This window comes from Pteropus vampyrus, unplaced genomic scaffold, assembly GCF_000151845.1.
Source record: "Pteropus vampyrus isolate Shadow unplaced genomic scaffold, Pvam_2.0 Scaffold27, whole genome shotgun sequence".
Taxonomy (NCBI): Eukaryota; Metazoa; Chordata; class Mammalia; order Chiroptera; family Pteropodidae; genus Pteropus; species Pteropus vampyrus.
In genome coordinates, this window is record NW_011888808.1 from 10,065,400 (window position 1) to 10,090,971 (window position 25,572).

Below are 25,572 nucleotides of genomic sequence, written 5' to 3' on the forward strand. Positions count from 1 at the left end.
GTTCATTAAAAAAAAAATCCTGAAAGAATATATAGCAAAAAAAGTGTCTCACTCATTGAGCGAACCCCTCTTTGAGTCAGTCACATATTTTCCTACTTTTTCTGTGGATGCCCATGTGTGCAGGCTCAGCATGGGACACACACACACACACACACACACACACACACACACACACTTCAACTTGTTACTTCATGAACTAAGAAAAGATTTCACTAAATGGCTATGTATACACAGGAATACGTTAGGCATCGATGTCGTTATGATTTCATGAGATCTTGAAACTAGAGACTTCAGAGATGTATTTCATCTATTTCTCAAATTTATGGGAATATATACCCCAAGGAGATTTTATCATCATCTGGTTAAATGGCATCCTTTAACTATATGGTTATAACCCTCAATGTAACGGTTTAGACTATTTTGAAATATAATTCACGCATCACAAGATTCGCTCACCCCGACAACCACTACTCTGTAGATCTGCCTACTATGGATGTTTCATATAAATGGGATCATGTGGCTTTTTGTGTCTGGTTTCTTTCACGCAGCCTAAGAGTTTCAAGGTTCATCCACAGTGTAGCATGTATCAATACTTATTCCTTTTAATGGCTAAATAATATTCTACTCTGTGGATATACCGTATTTGTCCATCCATTCATCAACCGATAAGCATTTGGAATCTTTCCACTTCTTGGTAACTATGCATAATGCTGCTTTGAACATTCGTGTGTAAGTTTTTGTGAGGATGGGTTTTTAGTTCTCTTTGGTATATAACTAATAGTCAAATGTTTGGTATATAACTAAGAGTCAAACTGTTTTCCAAAGTGGCTGCTGTTTAGGCTATTTTTAACCCTTTATTTTCTTCAGCTGCGATATTTTTAACCTCTATATTTCTGAGAGTAGGGGGTGTGGGGGGGTGGAGCCATAGGAGTTTTACATTAATTTTTTCATTCATTAAGTTCACATTTTTTCCTTTTCCATAATTCTTCTTCCAATAGAACTGACAACTGATAACGCTGATAAGAGCTAACATAAAGCTAGACAATGTAGAAGAGTGATAAAAAACATGAAATATGGCATTGAACCACCAGAAAGACCAAGTAAGTGGGTCCTAGAGAAAATTAAGCCGGAAACATCACTGGAAGCAAAAAATGACAAAACTGAAGCTTTCTTACTCTGGACACATCATGAGAAGGCAGGGTTCTTTGGAAAAGACAGTAAAACTGAAAAAAGTAGAAGGCAGCAGGAAAAGAGAAAGACCAAGTAGGAGATGACTGACTCCATAAAAGGAGCCGTAGCTATGAGTTTACAGGGGCTGAGCAAGGCTGCTGAGGACAGGACATAGTGGACATTGCTCATTCACAGTTGCCAGGAGTCAGAGCTGAATCAATGGCATGCAACACATGTTATAGTTACACGTGTTAGCTCATTTAATCCTCCCAACAATCCTGCTTGAGAAAGATACTGCTGTTTTCTCCATTTTATAGATGAGATAGCAGAACTGGTATTCAAACCCAGAGAGTCTTTACTCTAGAGCTCACACTTTTAATTACTACATTAGATGGCCTTTCCAGTGGCAGGAGGGGCTAAATTATAACAATAATTACATAAACCATTCAGCACATCACCTCTGTACAACCAAAGGAAGTAAACAGTTTTGCTACCGATCTTGATATATAATTTAATACTCAGATTTAATGAGACAACGATAACACAGCTGCACTTTTACATTTATATAATATACTTAGATACACATACAGTTAAAATAAAATTTAAGTTTATATTAGTGAAATGTAGTTTAAATTATAATCCCCTCTAAGGGCTTACTTACTAAAGCAGCAGTAGAATGAATACTATATAGTATTTCTTCTAAAGACAATTATAAAAACAAAACCTTAAGGGCAGTGACCCAAGAAAGTTTTGGGATTAGGAACACACAGGTACCTGTGCACTGGATGTGATGTCTTCACGCTGCTGGTCAGTCATTGTTGCCAAGGTATCAAAGGGATCCTTCTCACAAGGATCCAGAAGTCCAGGACTACCTACAGGAATCACCATAGTGAGGAAAAAAAACATTAGCTTTTTGTAAAAGAAAGAAGAGTTCTTACTCAATTATCAAATACACAAACATTAAAAACGAAGTATAACTTACCTTTAAGAATAATCCCTGAAGAAATGCACTCAAAAACTCTTCTCAGTGCATCTCCAGGGCTCTGAGGACTAGAAGCACTACTGATTGCTTTCTCTACTAGTAACTCCATAGCCTGAAAATAAAAACATAAAAAATGTGCTTAACAGCTTACAGACCAAAGGAATTTACTGATCTGCAAACACCAGAATGACAAGCTACTTAATGCAAATTAAAAACTTTAAAGACTTAAAGTTATGTAGAAATGATAAAAACATAAAATAAAAATTATAGTAATATAAAAACAATCAAAATAAGTAATGAAAACAAAACTCGTAAGGCAATATAGAATTTACATTAAAAAATCTTTATAATTCATTCTTAAGAAAAATGTAAAAGATTAATAGGTTTTTTATTATTTTAATTATTGTTATCCTTTCTTATTAAAATGATAGCCCTTAAAATTCTTTAGTTAATTTAATTTAGGGCTCACATACATTTGTTTTTTATACCTACAGAATGATGATACCAGGGAATTAGAGCAGGTCAATTTTCTAAGTGAAGACCTTTGTTTTTTCTTTACAATGTATATTATCTAAATTTTTATTTAATGCACAACTGAATTTCTATTATTCCTAAAGAAAATACAAATTATACTTTCACTGTAAATTACATTTGAGAAACTAAAAACCTAAACCGATGAATAAAAGAAAGAAGGAAAAATTGATCTAGAAAGCAGCCTATCCAGGAAGTTCCTTGAAAGGTCTATTAAAAAATTTCCTTTTTATTTAGATTTTAAAAATTGATATAATTCCCAAAAGATTCATTCTTTCAACGTGTAGAATTCAGTGTTTGTGAGTGTTTTTAAGTATACTTACAAAGCTGTTCAATCACAATCACTATCCAATTCCAGAATACTCTCATCACTCTCAAAAGAAACTCCATACCCAACGGTAGTCATTCTCCAGTCTCCCTTTCCTACAAACCCCTGGCAACCACTAAACCACTTTCTATTTCTATAGATTTGTCTATTTTGGATATTTCATACAAATGAAACCATGTAAAATATCCCTTGTGTCTGGCTTCCTTTACTTAGCATAATGTTCAAGGTTCACCAGTGTTGTAGCTTTTAACAATTCAAAGAAAAAAGATCAGTAATAACAATTTAAAGAAATCATGTACTGGAACTATGATGAAATCTTTAAAATGATAGAGGCTGAAAATACCTTAGTGAGAATCCATTTTTAGTTGCATCTTTAAAAGCTCATAGATTTAATCATAGGTAAAAAACTAAGTCAAGCTGTTCATTCCAAGGTCATTACTCTTATCTTTTAAACAAGAAATCTTGGATATGTAAAATAAAGGCTGCAGTTCTGCCCAAACAAATTAGTAATAAATTGTAAAAAAGAGAGAGGATTTTAAAGAAACAGTGAGCATTACAGCAGTAATAAATGATAGCTGGCAGCATGAGAGATTGAAATAAAATGGAAAATAATGTTCATAATGATAAATGTAAATCACAACTAAAAAAATAAGGTGGTTCAGTTTATCCAGTTTAGAATTACAGATGTTCAAGACATTTTTTTAAAGGATTTTCATTGAAAAGTTTTAGTATTTTAAGAAATTAGCTTCAGCTTTCCATTTAACTCTATGAATGTGTAATATCTTTCCTTTCCAAACAAATCAAATTATTTTACGATGGTCAACAGACTGAAATCCTGAAGGATAAGGTCAATGTCAAATATTCTGAACCCTTTTGCCTAGCGTAAGTGGTCAGCATATAGAAAATACTCAATAAATGTTTATGAAATGGAATACTCTTGGAAAGAATGTAAAAATAATCCTGCTGATAAAACAAATCAAAGGTAATAAGCAAATTACTCACTGATGTTGTGCTTAAAATACAAAACTGAAGAAGTCATAAAACATGCAACTTTCCATAAATATCTCAAACTTTTACTGAGTACTTTCAGGGATTGTTAAAGAGAAAAACATATATTAAATAATCACCTATAATCTACATGCCAAGATAGAGAATGTGTCAAGTAATTCAAAACTTTTTCAAAATCTGCTAACTGCTTACTAAGTGTGATTTATACTTGCATATAAAGGTAGAAACTAATTAAAAACCAAGAAAAAATATTTATGGAAAACAAAGTCAATGTATTTAAACACACAATGAAACTAAGTCGACTATCTGACTTCTGAAATTATTTACTGTGAACAATTTAAAAATATTAATTTTCTACAAAATATGGTTATTCTCCATACAGTTAGGAAAGCAACAAAAGTAGAATACATGTGGTTTATGAATTCTGAAATGTATGCGTTCAAAAGTAAAAGGACAACATCAAAGATGAACAGAATCAAATTAGGGAAATGATATTTAGGCTGTAATGTAAAAGATCTTGGTGGCTAAAGTTATTTAAAGAGGATTTTTCCTTCTCATCTCTTATAGTATTAATAACGATAATGCGTACTAAGTGGCAGGCATCATGGTAAGCACTTTAAATGCATGATTTCATTTAATTTTCATAACGAGATACTATTATACCACAATTTTAACCCATTTCCTATTTAGGAAAAACAAAGTGCAATTCTCTACCAGCATTAACATGACATGTGAGTGCGATGTTTTCTAGGATTTGACATTTTTGGTGATTGGGAATTACTCTATTTTGTGAATGGAAATACCACTATTACAAACAGAGTGATGTCATTTGTTTCCAAAGTTATTAATATGCTAGAGCAATGTGAAAATAATAATAAAAGTGAGATATTTTGTGGCAATCTTTGGGGGTAAGGTTAGGACTGTAATCTGCAAGTTATCTTGGGATAAATGCTGCGGCCGCCAGTGCTGCCAGCGAGTATTCTCAGGGTAAACAGGAAATGGGTTAAAGATTAAAAAAACAAAACAAAACAAAACTAAACTTAAGTAACTTGTCCAAGGTTACACAGCTAGAAGATGAAGATTGTGTTTAAAGGATTTGAACCCAAGTGTGTCTGATTCAAATCCTGTTTTTTTTTAAACTACAATTATATTTCAATAAATATTCTTTATCAATGATGATTCAGACAAATAACATTAATTAGGTTTCTTGGATATTAGTTTCTAGCTCTGTTACAGGTCAAAGGCCATAAAAAAAAACCCTACGAGATTGTGGTTAACACAGGCACTTTCATTTGGTGGAAGTATAAACTGGCAAAACCTTTTTTAGCATACAACTGCCAAGTTCAAAGGCACCTACCAGCAATGTCGGTACTAAATTATACTTAAATAGAAGCACAAAAAATATTCAATGCAGCTGTTTATCTGTAACGAACTGGAAAAAAACCTGAAATATCTAACACTAGGAATTCTGGTTAAATAATAGCAGTATTAGCAGTTATCTTCTTCACTATTAAAACTAATAACTGAGTACTTCTTATATACTGTTCTGAATCTTTATATACATTCACCAATTTTAATCATCACAATCACTTTTTGGAGACAGATACAACTATTCCCATTTTACAGATAAATATGTTTTTATTAAAATAAGATTTTATGAATACCACTACAGTAAGCAACTGTATACACAAAAGCCATTTCTATATTTCAGTTGACATAGGGTATTATTGATACATGCATGACAGACTTCCATTCCTAAATCCATTTACAGGATGTTATATTTTTGTATTATATTTATGCACAGCACCTTAATCTCATACTCAACAATTCTTAATAAAAACTGTCAAGCCTTGTGAAAAAAGTTTACTCACAGCTACTGGTGATTTGAGAGTTCATATGCATTTAAGTAGGTTTTATTAAGGAGTAATCAAGGGCTGAGTTATTATTTTTAAGCTAAAATGAATGAGGTGATACAGTCTAAGTATAATTTGCTGATTCTTTTGCAAGAAAACATAGTGTTAGTTTTTTGCCCTGAGATGTCAGTGTTCTATCATTTAAAAATTCTTCATTGGTTCTAAAGGTAACAGACAAATTCTCTTATTACAAGCCACTACCACTAATATCTAAGTAACTTCCATCTATCTAAAATATTCTTGAAAATACAATGAAGTACGTGAAAAAATATTAAACCACATATCTCAACTGCTATTTGAGCAGAAAGTATAATTACGGCATTTTTCTCAGCCTCTTCTTTTGGAACTGTCCTATTATATTTGACAGACCATTCTTTTAAAAAAAATAAGTGAGGTAAAAATTTTAAAAGCCCCTTACACATTAAGCAGTTTCGCCCCATTCCATCCTTCTACAAGCCTATGGCAACCACGAATCTGTAGTCTGTTTACGGATTCGTCTATTCTAGATATGTCATACAAGTGAAATCATATGTGTGACCTTTTGTGTCTGGCTTCATTTGCATGTTTTGGAGGTGCATCCATGTTGTGACAGGTCATTCTTTTTTGTAAAATATTCCTCACCCTAATATACATTGCTTAGAAAATATACAATAAACACTAAAAAGTTAACTATATATAGCCTTTTGTAAATTACAGCAGGCATATCATTCTAAAGATTGACATACTACACAGCAATCCTGATACCAGACCAATCTTACAATAGAACTCTACCTGTATTTTCATTTCATCAGCATGCATTCAGTACCAAAGAACTAATTTGAAGGCAGAGTTCCATTTGCAGTACTCATAGCAGTAGTAAAGAGCCTAAAAGCAGACATTGTTACTTAAAGATTTATTCAAATTAACTGAATGCTAAATAAAATGGAATACAGTTCATAAGAATTTCAAATTTCCTTTGTGAAAATCAAGAAGTTACTCTCTGCTTAAGGTGATAGTAAAAAGCCAAATCTCATGATCTCTTGTCCCCCAAACATGATTATGATTAAGAAATATGCTAAAACACACACTACTGCCACCCAATCACAGGCTGTAACAGCTTCAACAAAACAGCCAGTGAAAGAACGCTTCCACGAACCTTGAGTGGCTTGGCCAACTCTCCATGTAGCTCTCAACTTGGCTTTCTAGAAAAAGATGGGGTTGGGGTTGGCAGCTGAATGAAAAAAATTCAAAAAATTTCACCAATAACCTTCCAACTCGGAGAGGTATTACACATCATGTTGCAGGTAGTCCCAAGAAAAGAAAGTTTCCTAAACGTTAAAACTCCTAATGACTACCTTCCATCTCACTAGAGAAAGGTGAAGTAACAGAATTCACCATCTGAAAGACTGTGGAAGTTAAAAAAAAAAAAAAGAGCAGAAGAATCCTAATTATCCATAAATAATAAACAGATATTTGACTAATATGTAGATAAAAGAAAAAAATAAATAAGCTCTTCCAAAAGAGTAAGAGGGGTAGGGAAAAGTAATATCAAAGAACTCTCAACTGTGTCCCAAAGTGGCTTCACATACCCAAAACCCCGTCTTGGTTCAGGGAAATAGAAGTTGCTCCTGAAAGGAGATGGTGAATCAGCTCAGAAAACAAACATAGCAGATTCTGCAAAGGCGAAGGCCCCAAGAGCCCATCCTGGGTTTGAAATCTGAAGCCTAAAAGTATGCCAATGGAATCCACCCCTTAAAGAGTACCACAGCCCACTCAATCGAGACACAGGAGAAAGCCCATGTCTGTAACGAGGCTGCATGCAGCCAAACCCTACTTCTTACCATAAACAATCCTCAAAGCAGAGCTCGCAGATGAACAAAAAAAAAAGAAGTATTTTAAAACGTGTGCATAGATTCAAAGACAATTCTTGTTTGGAAGTCTCAGCACAAAAAGCTGATTTTTGTATTGCAACTGATGATGCTAAGCACCAACAAGATGAAAAAACAAAAACAAACCAGGCATGACATCTTGTATTTGGGTACAACATAGCACGAAAAATAGATTAAAAAATAATCTATTTTCTATAGACTTTAAGTGATAATGATGGTTAACAGAGGTTCATCACTTATAACAAATGTACTGCTTTATTGAGAAATGTTGATGGGGAGACTGTACATGGCAAAGGGTATACTGGAACTCTATTTTCTGCTCAATTTTTCTGTGAACCAAAAATTGCTCTAAAAATAATGTCTGTTAAAAAAAAAAATACATTCTGGAAGAATCTTAAGGGAATGAAGATATAATCTGCTAATGTTCTGAGTTATGAGAAAATGTGACGAATACAAAAACAATGAAATTAAGAGCTCAAAAGTAAAGATGAAAAGATTTCAGAGCTGATAAAGAAAATTGAAATGCAGAATAACATTATTACACAACAAATAAATGAATTATAAATAGTACAGAAGATTGAGACATAGCTGACAATCAAGTTACTGACAAAGAGACAATCACAGGACACACAAAAGGAAAGAGAACTAAGATTAAAACAATCGCAGAGAAGACAAGAGATATGCAAGACAAAGGGAATCCAACATAAGGATAACTGGTGTCCCTAAAAGAGAGAATCACATAATTCAGAAATAACAGAAGATTGTTCTTCCTTCAAACTGAAACAAAAGTCAAATCTGCAGGACAAAAGAACAAAGGTTTCAATGAAATGTTGATACTGAAGAACAGATTCCAAGACATAATTTGGTTAAGCTACTGAAATTCAAGGATAAATAAGGAATTATTTCAGCAGCCTGTAGAAAAAGCAAGGGCAAAATAATTAGGCTGGACTTAGACTTAGCAATACTCAATGCTGGAAGATAATGGAGCCAGAAATAGAGAAAAACTGTGACCCAAAAATGTATTTCTCATTAAAATACAGCAATTGGTAGAGATTCTCAAACATGTGGTTCAAAAAACTTAAACACTTTTAAGTAAAAACTTCAACGATAAAATGCAGTTGATCAAAAAATGAAAAGCCCTGGTAAAAAACCTAGTGGTTTTTAAAATAAAGATTATAAACAATCATAAGGAATAAGATTACGTAAGATAAATGTAGTTATTTTCAACACTTTTAAGGCTTAAAAAAGTATAAGTGTTTCTTCCTTTTCTAAGTGCAATCAGAATTTGAGTCAGATAACTCAAGGAACAAATTTAAGTATATTAAAGAAATGAATAAAACAAATGAAAGAAGAAAATATAACAAGAAGCCCAAAGGGGAAGAGGAAAGAATAAGTGACAATTTTCTCAGTTTTTATAAATGAAAGGTTGATATCATCTAAAACTGTTCAACAAATAGATGAATGAGAATATCACATAAAATTAGAAGGGCAACAACTAATTGTCTAAATCACAAGGAAAACATATTCGTAAAAAGGAAAAAGGATAAGAATTACGGAAACGACAGAAGAAAACAGAAGGAACATGAATAAAATCATACCGAATGTAACAAAAGGTTAGAAATTCGATATTAAAAAGTGAACGATTCTTATTAACTCATGGCATAAAGTGTTAAATGAGGAGCCCTTTATAATGACAGAAGGTTCAGATTCACGACATAACTGTCTTAAGTGTTTACGTCCAAAATATCACTGCAACAAAACAATAAAGCAGAAACTGTAAGAAATACAAGAGAAATAGAAACATAACAGAAGTAGCAGATTTTAATTCACTTTTGTCGGTCCATGGTCAGATGAAGTAGACAAAAAAATATGTAAGGAAATAACACAGAAGGTATGAACAAAATGATGGATCAAGCTGAACTAAGACATATATATTGTACATTATACCTTCTCAAGAACATATCTTTTAAATGCCCAATTAAAATTGTACACATTATTGGACCACAAAGAAAAAGTTCAAATTTAAAAAACTGCAAGTAGAATACATTTATTGGATTACAATGCTATAAAAACTAGAAGTTATTTACAAAAACAAAAACCACCCTTCTTCAATCACGTAGAGTTAAAAAATTCCCTCAAAATTACTCTTGGTTAAAGATAATGTTAAAACAAATTTTAGACAGTATAGAAAACAAAGAAAAAAATATTACATATATAGCCAAAAATCTGTGTTCAGCTTTAAAACCTCTACATAATTAAAGTGTGAGTGAATGAAGCAAGTATCCAACTCAAGACATTTGTAAAAGAGCAAAGAAAATAAACCCAAGGAGAACAGAAATTAGAAATTAATGATTTATTAAAGTATAAAATGGTAGATCTGGCAGATAAATCCAAAGAGTTGATTCTTTGAGAAGAGAAAAATCAAATAAAACAGATAAACCACTGTACTACCTAAAGAATATAATACTGGGAGTAATTTTTAAATGTCAAAATACTGACGTTTTGGTGTGTTTCCAACCACCAAAATACAAGTGTGCTACATGTTATGTGTTCATGATTTCAAAGATCAGCCAACAGCTTTGCTCATCCTTCTTGGACTCTTCCATCATTACCCTGCCATGGTCTATGCCTCCACAATTCCTTTCACCTGGGCATCTTTCTTTCCCACTGAGTTCTAACAGCTCTGTAATCTCAAAGGAGAGGGTGTTCTCTGAAGTTGATGGCTCTCTGATATGGAAGGAAAAAAAGGTACAGGACCCTCCAGACTCCAAGAGTGGTCTAGAAGGAATGGCCTGAGAGTCCATTCTCACATGAAGTTTGGACTTACTACCAAAAAAAAAAAAAAAAAAAAAAAAAAAAAAAAAAAAAAAAAAATGCCTTACGGGCACCTGGGATGAGGGGACTGAAGTTGAAGGAAGCAGGAATTATGATCCCCAATAAATACTGAAACACTCATTTGTCATTTTGCTCCTATATAGCAACCATTATTACTGGCTAGTCTAATCAAACAAGGAAAATTAAAAGCAAAAAAAAAAAAAAAAGGAATAAAGATTCTATAAGGTGTAGGAACAAAAACTTCCAAATTGTTTTAACAGAGTTTGTACATTATTGGCTTAAAATCTGACAAAGAGGACAAACATAAAACTATAAAAAATTATGTCACTGCAAAATTCCAAAATAGACTATTCAAACAGAACCTAACAGTTTATTAAGATTATTCTCATACACTGTATGAGGCTCACCCATGGAATGCAAAGGCAGTGCAATGTAAAAAAATCTGTATAATACACAATATTAACAGATTAAAGGGAGAAAACTACACACTGATGTTAATAACTTGAAAAATTATCTGATGAAGTTCAATTTCCATTCCCAATTAAAAATTACTTAGTAAACTAGGAAAAGATTGATACTTCTAACATGACAAAGAAGTAAATAGCTCAAATAAAAGACTGTATAACATGCTTACTACACTTTATACAGTAGAATCATTTTCAACACAATTACAAACATAACATGCAAGGGAAAGTATTATTTCTTTTATGCTATATTTACTGTAGAAGTATCAATTAAATAAGAAAAAAGAAATAACGAAAAATAGTGGGAAGGCAAAATACCACTTTTAAGTATGATTTTCAGACTAGAAAACCCAAGAGAATCACATGAAAGAAATTATTACAAATAAAAGAATGCAGTCAAGTGGTGGGTTACAAAATTCATTTCCAAAGCTAATAGCTTTTATATACATAAACGATAACCAGAAAATAGAATGTGAGAGGAAAAAAAATTCTAAAAGATAAAATACCTAGGTACAAAAAACCCCAAACACTTAACATGCACAGAACCTATTCAAATCTAAATAGGTACAAAAACTGAATTTCAGTAATGTAAGTAGAACATCCCATAATATAGGCTAAGAAAAGTTAGTATTATAAAAGTAACAATATTCTCCAAATTAATCTATTAATTCAATGCAGTACTATTCTAACTTAGAAAATGTGAAGAGAGAACTATGGAGAAACTGAACAAAATGGTAGTCAAGTTCATTTGGGGGAAAAAAAAAACCATGAGAAAAGCCAAAAAAATTCTTCTGTGCAGGATGGCGTTTATAATGGGGGGCAAAGAACAGAGAGGGAGAAGTGTGATGAAAAGGACATCAGAACTTTGAAAACAACTATGAAGCTTTGATAATTAAGAGTTTAACATGTGAAAAGAAAATGGGCTGAGGAATTAAAGACAACCACATAAATAGGCCCACAAAAAAGAAACCAAAAATGTCTCCAGACATTGCCAAATGTCCCCTAGAGGGCAAAACGGCCCCTGGTTGAGACCACTGGTTTATGATAATGAAATTTCTAACTGGGGGTTGGGAGGGCAGTCATTATTAATTATTAAATGGTATTGGAATAATTGACAATTGGTCCGGTAAAACATATAGCTAGATCCATCTTTAATCCATTTATAATTATTAAATTAATTTTTTAAGTTTACAAGCAATGAATGTATGTATATTTTATCCTGATAAAAGCCAAATATTACCGATCTCAATCCTAATCATCTCTCCCTCTCATTCCTCAGAGACAACCACTAATTCTAACTTGGAAGATATCCTTCTAGGAGCTTTTGTTAGGTATTATAAAACCTATATGCGGAGAGGATTCAAGATTGCATAGAATGTAGAAGTCATATACACCTGTCCTCTAGTGGCCACACCAGAGTTATAACAAAACTACAGAGCAACCAGTACGCAGAGTCCCCAGAGGTCTGGCTGAACAGAAGCCCTACAACTACATCACCTCAAATTTGAGGCCACCTCAAATGGTAGGAGGGGTGGAGATGCAGAATGGCCTGTTCCCACGATCGTGTATGGCAATGGAGAGTTGGGAGGGCTATCTTGGCTGCAGAGCCACCTCCCCCACCTAAGGAGCCAGAGGTCCTGGCCACACACTAGGCCTGGCCCAGGGGTCCAGTGGTGGGAAGAGAAGTCCCCACCCTCCAGCTGTGAAAACAGTGTAGACTGCAGCTGAATGAGACAGAGGGATACAGGAAGCAGAGACCTTCCTCTTAAAGGGCCTGCGCCTGGCTTTACTCAGTGATGAACTCGCTCGCTCTGAGCTCCAGAGCTGCGAAAGCGGCTCAACGAGCGCCAGGGACATACAAGGAGGCACCGAGCTGTTGGACTTTAGGGTGAAGGCTAGAGGGGTGGCTGGCTCTCAGACAGGTGCAGGCAGAAGCCACTGTTCCTCTGTTGAGCCCTCCCCACTCCCAGGCTGCACATGTAGGCGCCATCAACCTGGATAACAGAGATCGCTCCGCCCAGGGGATTCCCTGAGACTCCACCTCTCCCAACTTGTGGGCCCACCCAAGTGGCTTCTAGTGATTTATTCCATACAAACAGGCTGTCTTGGCTCCTGCTGCAAACTTTCAGAAAATCTCTCAAAGACTCACAAAACCCAAAGAAGCAGCATCTGGCCTCGGCGTGCCCTGTACCTCTTGCTGAGCAGCCCCAACCCCCGCACCAGTGGCAGCCGGCCTCAGTTTCTGACTTGGCCCCTCAAGGCACCTATAAGCCCAGCACAGGTGGCAGCCATATGTGGGGACTGCTTGGTGACTCTTACCAGGTGGTCCCAGAGGTGCACAAGCTGCACTGAACATGGCCTGCAGCTGGACCCCTCCCAGGTCTATGCACCACAATACACCTACTACATAAAGCCACTCTAGGACCAGGAGATTTAAGATATTCTACCTAATTAACAGAAATAGACACAGGGAGGCAGCCAAAATGGGGAGACCAAGAACCATGTCCCACATGAAAGAACAGAACAAAGCTCCAGAAAAAGAACTTCACCAAAATGCAGACGAGCAATATACCAGATGAAGAGTTCAAAACACTGGTTACAAGGATGCTCAAGAAACTTAAGAGAACAGTAGATGAACTCAGTGAGAACTTTAAAAAAGAGATAAAAAACAAAAATGGAGATGGAAAACATAATAGGAAGCAAGTCAGAAATGAGGAATACAATATCTGAGATGAAAAGTACACTAGAGGGAATCAGAGTGGATGAAACAAAGGGCTGAATCAGCAACACAGAAGATGCGGTAGCAGAGGACATCCAATCAGAATAGCAACAACAACAAAAAAGGAATCCAAAAAAATGAAGATAGTTTAAGACGCCTCTGAGATGTCAAGCATAACAACATTCACATCACAGGGGTACCAGAAGGAGGAGAGAGAGCAAGGAACTGAAAATCTATTTGAAAAAATAATGACAGAAAACTTCTCTAACCTGGTGAGGGAAATAGATATACAACCCTAGGAAGTTCGGAGACTTCCAAACAAGATGAACCCAAAGTGGCTCACACCAAGACACATCATAATTAAAATTCCAAAGGTTAAATTCAAAGAGAGAATCTTAAAAGCAGCAAGAGAAAAGCAATACGTTATATACAAGGGAACATTCATAAGACTGTCAGCTGATTTCTCAACAGAAACCCTACAGGCCAGAAGGGCTTGGCACAAAATATTCAAAATGATGAAAACCTAGGACCTATAACCAAGATTACTTTACCTAACAAAGCTATAATTTAGAATTGAAAGAAAAACAAGGAGCTTCACAGACAAGAAAAAGCTAAAGGAGTTCATCATCACCAAGTCAGTATTACAGAAAATGTTGGAGGGATTTAAAAAGAAAAAAATATGTATCAAAAGTCTAAACAAAGAATGGCAATAACTACCTATCTATCAATGAGTACTTCAAATGAAAAAATAATTAAATGCTCCAATCAAAAGACAGGGTGGTTAAATGAATGAGAAAACGACCCTTACGTAAGCTGCCTGTAAGAGATTCACTTCAGATTAAAAGACACACAAAGATTTAGAAGTAATGGGATGGAAAAAGATATTTCATGATGGACCTAGAAGGTAGTGTGCTGAATTGAGTAGGTGAGAGGAAGACAAATGCCATATAATCGATTGCATGTCTATGTGGAATCTAAAGAAAAGACAAACAAAAAGGCAAATACAGAGAACATTTTGAGGGTTACCAGACAGGAGGGGGGTTGAGGAGTTGGTGACAAATGGGGAAGAGATTAAAAAGTACAAATTGATAGTTATAAAATAGTGACGGAGATAGCAAGTATAGCATAAGGAATATAGCCAATAGAATTGTATTAACTATATATGGCGTTAGAGGAGCACTAGATTTATTGGGGTGATCACTTTATGAGTTAAATATAGGTGTCTAATGACTATGTTGTACACCTGAAACTAATATTATATGTACTGTATGCCAACAAATGAAAAATAAAATTATTAAAAAATATATTTGCACCTGTAGAAAATAATTTGATACGGAAAAAAGCTCTGATTTAACCTAAAATATAAGAGGATTTTGTAAGTAGAATGCAAAATCCAGAAGTCATAAAGGACTGAGTTAGAATTTGTAAAAATCAAAAGCTTTAAATAGGAAAAACTATCATAAAGTCGAAAAACAAACAAAATTTTTTTCCCATATGAAGGCTAATTTATTATACAAAAAATATAAATTATTAAGAAAATGATGATTAACTAAAGAACTGACAATTAAAAGAGAAAATTACAAATGGCAGCAATTACTCAAAGAAATGTAAATTAAAAGACACTATTTTTTACCTATCATATTGTTAAAAAGTGTGATGATACCGCACAGTTAGTGAGGGTGTGAAGAGAAGGATCATTCCAATAGTTTTTGGAAGTTTTAAATGACTCAATGTCCTGGTAAACAACTGGCACATGTTCTTTGACCTTGGAATTCCAGCCCCAGTAATTTATCACGTGTATTAATACTCACAAAAGTTTGACAATATGAATATATAATAGCAAAACACTGCAAACAACCCAAATGTCCAGCAAATACAGATATTAAATAAAATATGGCATGTTCATACAATGGGAATACCATGTAGTCAATGCAGATGAGGTAGATCTGACTGCCCTTCTCAAAGAGCTCCAAAATGCATTTGTTAAGAAAAGATGCAAATAATGTAAAAACCATGATTACTTCAGTGTTTAAAAAAAAAAAAAGAAAAGAAAAGAAAAAGAAAGATAGACTTAAGGTAACCCTGTCTATTCAACTCTCACTAACCCAACCCAACTCTGGAATCAGTAGGTTCAACTGTAATTCTGAATGATTCTCTCCACTCTCTGAATTCGTTCTATTCAGGAATCAAAAAGGTTCAAACATCAAAGAGATACTTGTACATGTATAAAAACAGAAATGTATATAATGTCTATGTACGTCTTTTTTTTCTGGAAGAAATCACAAAAAAACCCGGTAAGATGTAATTCACGTTTAAATGACAAGAAGGCTTTCACTTCTTTTGTGTTTCTGTATTATTCGAATTTCCTACCTTTATTCATTATTTTTTAATATTTCTGAATTTTTTAAAATCTTAATCTTAGCCACTTTTTAAAAAATGTCAACAGAATCCTGCAAAGGGAGACTAACAGCCAATTTTTAAGTCTTTGTACCTCTATGTATGTAAAAGCCAATTAATAATGGCTGTTAATTAAAACAAAAAAAGGAGAGGAAAGTAAAAAAAAAAAACCCATCAAGTGCAATTGTTTAAATAGTAAATTCTCAAAAAATTAAAAACTCTAAGACCACCCTCCAAGATTTCTTACTAGAAGAGGAAAGAAACTATATTTAGGAAATGAAAATAAAGTTGGTAAGTATTTGATAAGTATTAGATGAGACTATAAAAATCATAGAAATATTTCCTAAATGTTTATTTTTCACACCGTATAGTTACATACTACTTACCCAGCTTGGAAAATCAGACCAAGTTGGAACTCGCTGACATAGGTCCCGGAGAATACGTATGATAATCACACAGGACTGCAGACCATTAGCTCTAGCCTTGAGAGCAACACAAAAACCAACTGAATTAATCTTAGAAATATTAAAAATATCCCTTGATGAAAAGAAGTTAAAATACCACTGTTCAATGGAAGCTCAGATAAAAACAGAACAAAAATAACCACACTTAAAATTGGATTCAATGAGCTGCCATTTACAGCAATATTTTATGCCAGGGTTAGTATTTAAAAGCTGGTATTTTAGGTCAAAGTAAACAGATTATACAAGAATAATATTTCTTGATCCCCTGTGGACCTTGACCTGTGTTCATTTAAATCAGTAAATTAAAAAAAAAATCTGCCTACATTAGAAATAAAAGAAAAAGTAAAGAGCTAAAAAGTTTGTCTAGGGACTGAAAGGTTAAGGAAATCTGTTTGGTTTCCCTTCTGTGCCTTTGCATGACTGCAAAGTCACTAAACCAAACAGTTGCTTCCTCACCTTTCACTCCCTACACTTATAAACTTAGAGAAAGAGGGGGAAAAATCTTAAAACTATACACAAAGCTTTAAACACATATTCCATTATTTAAAGCAAAGTTAATCTGCAGCCTTATGGAACAAAATATAGATACACAAACATGTGATGTTCCTGAACAAGTCAACTTTAAATATAGCCACTAAAAATAAAAATAAAAAAACCCAAACTACAAAACACCCCCAAAACCTAAGTTTATTGTCAAATTAATAGTAACTGCAATATGCAGATCTTCAAACTCAGCTTTCTATGTTAACATATTTTCTGGAATTTAATTTAAAATAGTGTTGCTTGGGCAATCTTTTGCAATGTTTAAACACAGTTAAACATGTTGTACTGAACTACTCTCTCTCATAAGGCTACAATAAAAAAGTAAAATGATGTTCCGAACCTGGAACCACTTAGCGTGGCGTAGAGCAGCCAGAGCGTCAAGGCATTTTTGCCTGTCCAAGACGTCCGGTGGGTCTTTCACCATACCCGAGGTTACATCTAAAATGGATTGAATTGGCAAAATGCAGTGAGGAATGGGTGTTTGACCAGGTGAGCAAGACACTTCCTTAAAGTAGCATCAGTGTCACACGAGCCATTTGAGAGTAATCTGCATTTTTATGCATCCAGGGAATTATTTTAAAAAAATTTACATAATCCAATATGACAACCAAAAGAATTAAACTCAATTTAGGAATATAATATTTTTTGCAAATCTAAACCCTACCCACCAAAATAAAATCAAAAGGAAGGATTACTGGACACAGCGCACCAGCACAAAGATAACAAGACAAGAGGGAACACAAAAATCCACCATAATAAATGAGAATGTACAATAAACTATTGAGTTTGTTCAGTATTCTAAATAGTCATAGGTTATTCTGGGGCTAATATAGCAAAGAGTGATAAATATGAAATGACAATAGAGCAATAATCACAGAAAAAAACCAAAGAGCCAAAATTGGCATTTCTAAGAGTTCAATACTTTCTCTTCCATAAGTGGATTTTAGCTGTAAGGGAACATGAAATGCCCTTTATAATTCAGAGTTCCTATAAAGCGTTCAGAGTTCCAAAGAATAACTGGAGAGAAACAGTGGGTAATGTACAAAAGGGCAGTTAGGAACTAGCATGGTTAACAGAACAAGTATAGAAATAGAAGAGATGCAATAAGCAGAATGCTTTGATGATAATATGTAGGGTCTAAGGTTATAATTACTAATTTCATTCAGATTATTGTTATTAAAACATAAATGAGCTAAAGAAAACTTGACAAGAAAATCCAAACCTGAACCAGGACAAGAGGTTAACAAGAGGTTCATAAAAGCAGTTGCAGGGCCAGCTTTATATTCCTCTAAATATATCTATAAAATGTATATAAATATAAAAGCAAATTTGCTCATCAAATATTCATAAGTAAACAATGATTAAGTCAATCTAATTCATTAACTCTTGATGATTTTAACAGTATATTTTCCGAATACAGAGAAATTACATACTGGGCAACTAATCTATTGAATTAAACGGTCTTCTGCCTAAAGAGCATCAAAATTATGGGGGCATTTGGAATAAAATTTATTAAATCCCTGAGGGCACCAAATCAATGAGGAAGAAAGAAGAAATGTATATGATAAAGGTAAAAGTTAAACATGATTTTACTTTAAGAGTACTACTGGGCAAGTACTTGACTATACATTTTATATGAGCATTCAGAAATCTTAAGGGATCCTTGACCCTATTTTCAGTAGATAACATATAAAAAAGCATATTTTAAAGTAATAAAGAATTTCATCCTGTCTGGGCTTTCTTTTGTTAGTTCTTACTCCTCAAATATTCAGATGGCACAGATTTTTCAGAAGACATATTAGAAGGGAGATTTACAAATAATCAAAGTTAATACTATGTGGTTTTCTGAGAATGAACACTAAGAGGAATCTGGGTACTAAAAAGAAACTACTGAGACAAAAATACTAGTAATTTTTAAAGATAATCTCAAAACCTGTACAACCAACTACTAAATCCAGAAATATAGTGAACATAAGAAATGGGCTATTCTGAGATAAGAAAAAGGAACACAGGAAAGCACAGTTAACTAAGGAAGTAAAAAAGAAAGGGGTGGGGGGAAACACTCCTCAAAGCAGGGTTAAGAACATGCTTAAGGACTCTCTGAGTCCCTATTTATTTACTTTATTTGCTAAAGCTAGAATGCAAATAGGTGACGATGTGCAATCTCTTTCTAAAGTTTCTAAATTTCTAATGTTAATTCAGAATGTTGTGATTTCCAACAAAATGTAAGAAAAAAACTTTTTGCACACAAACTTCATAACTTTGGACATTTCAATAATACAACTCCAAAGATGCCAAGACACCTATTGCAATTTAAAAACAAATTAAGAGTTATACATAGAAAATTGTTAAATTTAGAGTGTGGATTTTTGCACCCATTATGTATTTCAAGTGGATTAACCCCTTAGACGTATTGTACTAAAATCACACTTGTTGCCTAATACCCAGTTAAAACAAAACAAAAATCAGTTAATTTATTAAAAAAATAAAAGCAAATTCTTACCCTACGTGAATGTATTTCATAAATTTAAGGGGTTAATCACCAGTTAGAAGACATGCTGTGTCCACACTATTTTATGATTAAAAGTTAATGGGAATATATTAATTTAAATTAACATGGTTATGTAAAATATATAATCCACCCAACCATTTAAAAACTAGTGTGAACACTGCTCAATTCTAGAAGAGACAAAGACAAAACAAACAGAACAATCACACAAAAGACAATAAATGCCAGGCTCTGCATCCAAAATCCCTTCTTAATCAAATGGCAGGTGTGACACTGAGCTTTTGAAAACCTTGGTCAAAAATCCTTCCGATGTCTTGGCAGCAACCCCTGACAGGAATCAATCCCCTCTGCTAGAAGGCTTTGGACCGGGCCTGATAAGCTACAGGTGGAAAAAAACACACACAATACTTGACTTGCTGCAGAAAACACTCTGTAGCAAGGGTTAGAGCATTTTGAACATTTCAAGCTTCAAGTCAATTAAATGTTTACTTAATATTTAACTGTCAAACACAGTACCATAAAATAGATCTGTCATGCGTTTAACAGTTATTTGGGCAATTTAATCACTTCCTTTAAATCATTTTGATATTAAATAGGACCATTACGCATGGAAGAGGCTACCACACTATGCGCAAGTCTCCCAATTTACAATTGCTCTTCCGGCAAAGCCTTCCTTACCCCCTGTACTAACTCCCCAAAGCAAGCTATAGGCTTTAAATGATTTTAAGACACAGAGCACTGGGAGCTGCAGTGAGAAAGAATACATACCGTTATTCTGCAGCAAGAAAGAAGCAATCTTCATAATGAAGCTACGGACATGGTTTACTGCAGTTATCTGCAGCAAGGAACTAAAAATGTTTCTACACTTTTTGCACATCTAACTTTTCAGCTCAGTGTCTTGAAGTAAAATCTTCCAATTTTGGACTGATCATTTTTCTCACCATAATATTTATGAAATTCAGAACAATAATTCTAAATCAAGTCTGGGTCAGACAAAAATATAATTTTGTTTCCTTTAGAAGGGATAGGTTATCAAATACTCTACTACAAATATGATACAATTAACTAGACTTTTGCAACATAATAAAATGACTTGATACTGCATAAATTAAACTAAGCTTAAATACAAATGGATAAAATATGCTCTGAAATAGTTAAATGCTTATACAGATATAATTTCATCCTAAGTACAGCAATTTTACTTATAATATATATTAGAAGATTTCTTTTTCAAATCCTAAGATCAATATGCTGCATATGAATTGACCGCATTGACTCGGGAGCTGTTTTTCCAGTAATATCCACCAGTAGACCTTAAGTGGAAACTCATGTTTATATAAAAGATCCTTTACAAATATCCTATTTATTTTTAAGATGCAAAGCTTATACAACATACAAGTCCTGATATGATGTATATATAAAGTATGCAAAATTAGACATGCCTCCTAATGACCATATTTGTGAATAAAATATTCTTTTCCTGGGTTTTAGAAAGCCCAGTGCCTTAAAAATTGCTTTGCTATATGAGAAATCAAATTTAAAGTGACAGTAATTGAGAGCCTACCGTAGCTATTTTAGACAAATTTTAATATTCAATATATAAAATTCTTTTCTTCTTTACATCTATCACAAAGAAATATTAGTGTAGATTATAACTCCATAATCAACAAGTTATGTACAAAAACAACATGAAAGGAAACAAAGTAAATTTTATCTGACCCATAAAACAACAGAACCAACATTCGGCAGACACTGACCATGCTTTTTGGCTTAAAAGCTTTTGAAGCTTTGAAAATGTTACAGAATAGTCCCTAAAGCAACATTGCTGGCACCAGCAGGATTTCATATTCTACAATTGTGAAGTAAGTTTAAAAACCCTGAGTTATACTATAACTCACAACTACACCTACACCATGTATTTTTCAATATCTCTAGTATAATATTGGGTTCAAAAGCCCAAATCTACGTGCATTAATTAGGATGCTCTCCATTTATAAAAGCGCTCCAAACCAAAGAGCAACCTCAGAGAACTAGAAATATTTACTACAAGTCAAGCCAAATCCATGCATGATTACATATATAACGATACCTCTTAAAAGTAACATGAGTATTTAACCAATTTTATTTCTGAAACTCTCGTCTTTTTATAAGACAAGAACTTCTTAATGGAAGTTAAATTTGTGGCCCCTTACTAGCAACATTTAATTTTTTTCATGTGTCAACTATGCCAGTAAGAATTATTTTGACTTTTTTTCCAGAAATCTGAGGTTAGCAAGAAAAGAAAAAAAAAATCAAGAAAATCAATAATACCATGAGTGTTTTATATAAAAATACATTACTAAAAAGAGCATTTACTTGCTGGGAAATGATCTAAAGCAAAACTGTTTGCTACGTAAGTCAAGTCTACCAAATTCATATGTAATGCCAGCATGTTGCCTTCTAGGGCTTAATGCCATCTTAAAGAGTAGATAAGTGAAAAAAAAGTTAATAGAAAGAAAGGTAGAATGTTTAATGGCTTTCCAACCTCCTTCCCTCATGTTCTCTTCTCGAATAATTGGAGATGTCAGGGTGATAGTGACTTGCATTTTGGGTTCCACACACGAATTCAAAATTATTGCCGCTTCGGACACAGCACACTTTATGTCATACTTCTCGGGACTTATAACCTACATAAGGAAGAGCACAAGAAATTTAGTTGGACCTTTTACATTATCAGACAAGGCAGTTTCATTATGGCTCTTTCATTTTTCTCACTACTTTAATGCAAATATCATTAAACTCTTGTTCCACTTTCTTTTCAGAATTCTTTGAATTCCCCTAAACCCATTTCTAGAAAATGGGGAGAGTAATTCTATCTAATCTATAGGACTGTTGGAGGATTAAGTGAATTAATTATAAAAAGCAATTAAAACAGTACCTATAGTACATAGTAAACACAATATAAATGTTAACTATGACAACGATGATGATGAAGAATTCTATTTCTCTTGCTTAGCCACTTGTACAGTTAAATATGACTGATTTGGAAAAAATATTCTGCTTTTAGCTTAATTACCTGTTAACTACTTAGTTAAGATATAATATTTCCTGCCTTGTAGTTTTACTAAGCACCACAATTAGGATCAAGGTGTTTCTTATAATTCTTTCAAAGACCTCAAACTTCTTCTGTCTCCTCATTGTCCTAGCTGTTTCAAAGGAGTAAGAAGTAGACACATAATGCCAATTCTGCTGGCTTCTAATACTTAAAAAGACTCACCCACAGCAAGAAACTTATTTGGAACAATGGTAACATAAAGCAAACAACAGTAAGTGCCAGAGTTGTCAGAGCTTAAGTTCAATAATGTGCTTCCTTATCCCTTTTGTTATTAGTTGGTGTGCTGTGGTCAGGTACTATTCTGACTCATTACTACAGAATACACACTACCAGTGACATGTCAATTCTTGGATTTAGAATGCCTAATTAAACTGCGAGAGATTTTATCTTAAATCTCAGTCAGAGTTTCTGACAAGCTAATTTGTAAAAGCTTTTAAAATTCAAATTTAAGAAAAATTGCTTTTGTAGGACCAAAAGGGGATATTTTATTAATTGTGCATTGTCATGATTTGCTAACTGGACACTGGAGAAGCAATTCCTATTGTTATAAGATATAGAAAATTGAAAATAATCAGAATAAACCCAGGGAAATTTGAACCAGAAAGACTATATTTTAGTAAGTATACTTTATTAAAAACATGTATTCAAGCAAATAGACAAAAGGTTCACAAATTTAAAAAATTTATGCTTGTTTTATTAAAAAAAATCACTTTCTGTTCTGAACAAACTGTCTTCTTGCTGATGATTCAAATCTTGTAAAAGGACAGAAAGAGGACATGCAATTTTACATTTTAATTAGCAAGATGGCTTCATGCCAAATACAAGCACTATAAAACCTAAAAAGACAAAATAGAAAATAGCTCTACCAATTTGCACAACCAAGAAAAAACTCAATAAGCAAAGTCAAGCCAAAAATTTAAAGGCTGGCTTAGGTTTAAAATGAAGTGCAGTTAGTCCTGCCAAAAACTTTGAACCAGACAAGGGGTAAAATGAATATTTCCATAATACTTACAGCAAGTTGTTTGGGTAGATTTTCTGCAATACGGCTTAATAATGTCTTGGAAGGTTTCTCTGAGCACAGCAAAACAAGGTTGACATTTCTATCTCCTCGGAGCAGTAATCCTTTTGCCAATACTCCCACTCGCAAAACTCCTTTTAAAGCTCTGCAGTAAAATCAAATCAAATTATGACATTTCTCTTCTTAACCAGAACCACGATAATCTCTAAACACAATAGCAAATTAAATAACTCTCATATTACTAAATTTTTCATCAATTACAGTATAAAACATTCAAAATTTTACAATTATCCTTCCTTTATATAAGAAATGTAGATAAATAAATCAATTAAGAGCTAAGTTCTCATAGGGACAAGTAAAAAGCAAAAAAACATTGTCACATATTACAAATCAGAATCAGTGCCATTCCTAATACAAAAAATTTTCCAAATAAAGGGATCAAGAAAAGTTATAGATTACAATGCAAAACTTATGAAAGATACTACTAAAGCTTGGGCTTCATGGTCAATGTATTAAGGAAAAAGAAGTCACTGCAATGAAGACTGAACATGGGATAGTTGCAACAAATAAATAAAAACTGAATAGCAACTGAATGCAATTAGAAGACTGCAAAGGCAGCTTTGAAAACAGACAAAATAGTTTTATATAAATTTAAATAAAGCAGTTGAATACATTATATATCTAATACAAGCATGATAAGACATGTAGACTCACAGAAGAGGGTTTTCAGTCTTTATAACTTTTACTGCCAAGTTTAAGAAGTCCATGTAAGGAAAAGCAAAAATGTATTATGTATATAACTGAAAACAAACACACCTGTCTTTACCTCCCTCTTTCTTATCATCTCCCTCTTTGCTCTTGCTCTTCTCATGTTCAGACAAACTATCTGAAACAAGTTTTAAAGCACGCTCAGTGATGGAAACGATTTTCTGAACTGCCTGTAATTCCTCTTCAGTTGGATAAATGGTTGCATGTTTTGTCATCACATAACGGTCATCTGATGAGTCAGGACGACGTAAGGGCTAGAGAAAAAAATGTTACGTCATTTTAAAAAGTTTCCTGAGCAAAAGAGTAAACTATTATTTCTTAAATATACATATTTTTGTCATATCTTTTTAATAACGAACAATTATGCAAAATGTCCCTTTAAAACTATCTTCTCTTTTGCTGTTTCAATAAAAAGAAAAATGCAAACTATGGCAAATTATACTACCAAGGGTGTGTATGTATGTGTCTATATATATATTTTGCCTTAAAACAAGTAAAATTATCATATGCATCAAAAGTTATTAAAACTTTTTCAAACTCTAAAAAGCAGTGATTCTGAAACTTTTTTTGCTTTTCAATAAAATGTTTTATGTTCTGTGTAAAGACAAATGAGAAACAAAATAGGTTAAAAAAGAGAAATTTGCTGTTTTCTAAGTGCTCTCTAAAAAACCAAACAAATATCCTCTTGTTATCTCGCAGTCTAAACTTCTATGAAATGTTCCTCACACCCAAAGGTGTCTCTTCTTTTACCCAGCTTCCACAGAACACAAACTCTAAGATGCAGACCTTTCCTACAGTTTTCCTAATTTATCAACTGTGGTGCAAATCTTGAACTATTTACTTATTACTCCTGATCCTAGTAGTAGGTTTTAGATAGTCAGGATCTGAAGGAAAAGATACGAAACCACTGGTAATGGAATTATAAGAAGCTCTACTCCCATTGAACTTATATTTAAAAGAA

At 33.5% G+C, this 25,572-nt stretch overlaps 1 protein-coding gene across 3 annotated transcripts in view; it reads right to left on the reverse strand.

The window, feature by feature from the left end:
- Positions 1-25,572, reverse strand: part of ZFR (zinc finger RNA binding protein) — a 67,475-nt gene that overhangs the window by 1,782 nt on the left and 40,121 nt on the right. For 2 of the 3 annotated variants that reach the window (XM_011356453.2, XM_011356454.2), the window contains 7 exons: positions 24,660-24,865; positions 23,838-23,988; positions 22,256-22,397; positions 17,563-17,660; positions 16,602-16,697; positions 2,153-2,264; positions 1,945-2,042 (listed from right to left, as the gene is read on the reverse strand). In XM_011356453.2, the coding sequence (XP_011354755.1) occupies positions 1,945-2,042; positions 2,153-2,264; positions 16,602-16,697; positions 17,563-17,660; positions 22,256-22,397; positions 23,838-23,988; positions 24,660-24,865 (903 nt within the window). Of the gene's footprint in view, positions 1-1,944; positions 2,043-2,152; positions 2,265-16,601; positions 16,698-17,562; positions 17,661-22,255; positions 22,398-23,837; positions 23,989-24,659; positions 24,866-25,572 lie in introns of those variants that run through there. The other variant, XR_002779443.1, reaches the window with a different exon arrangement.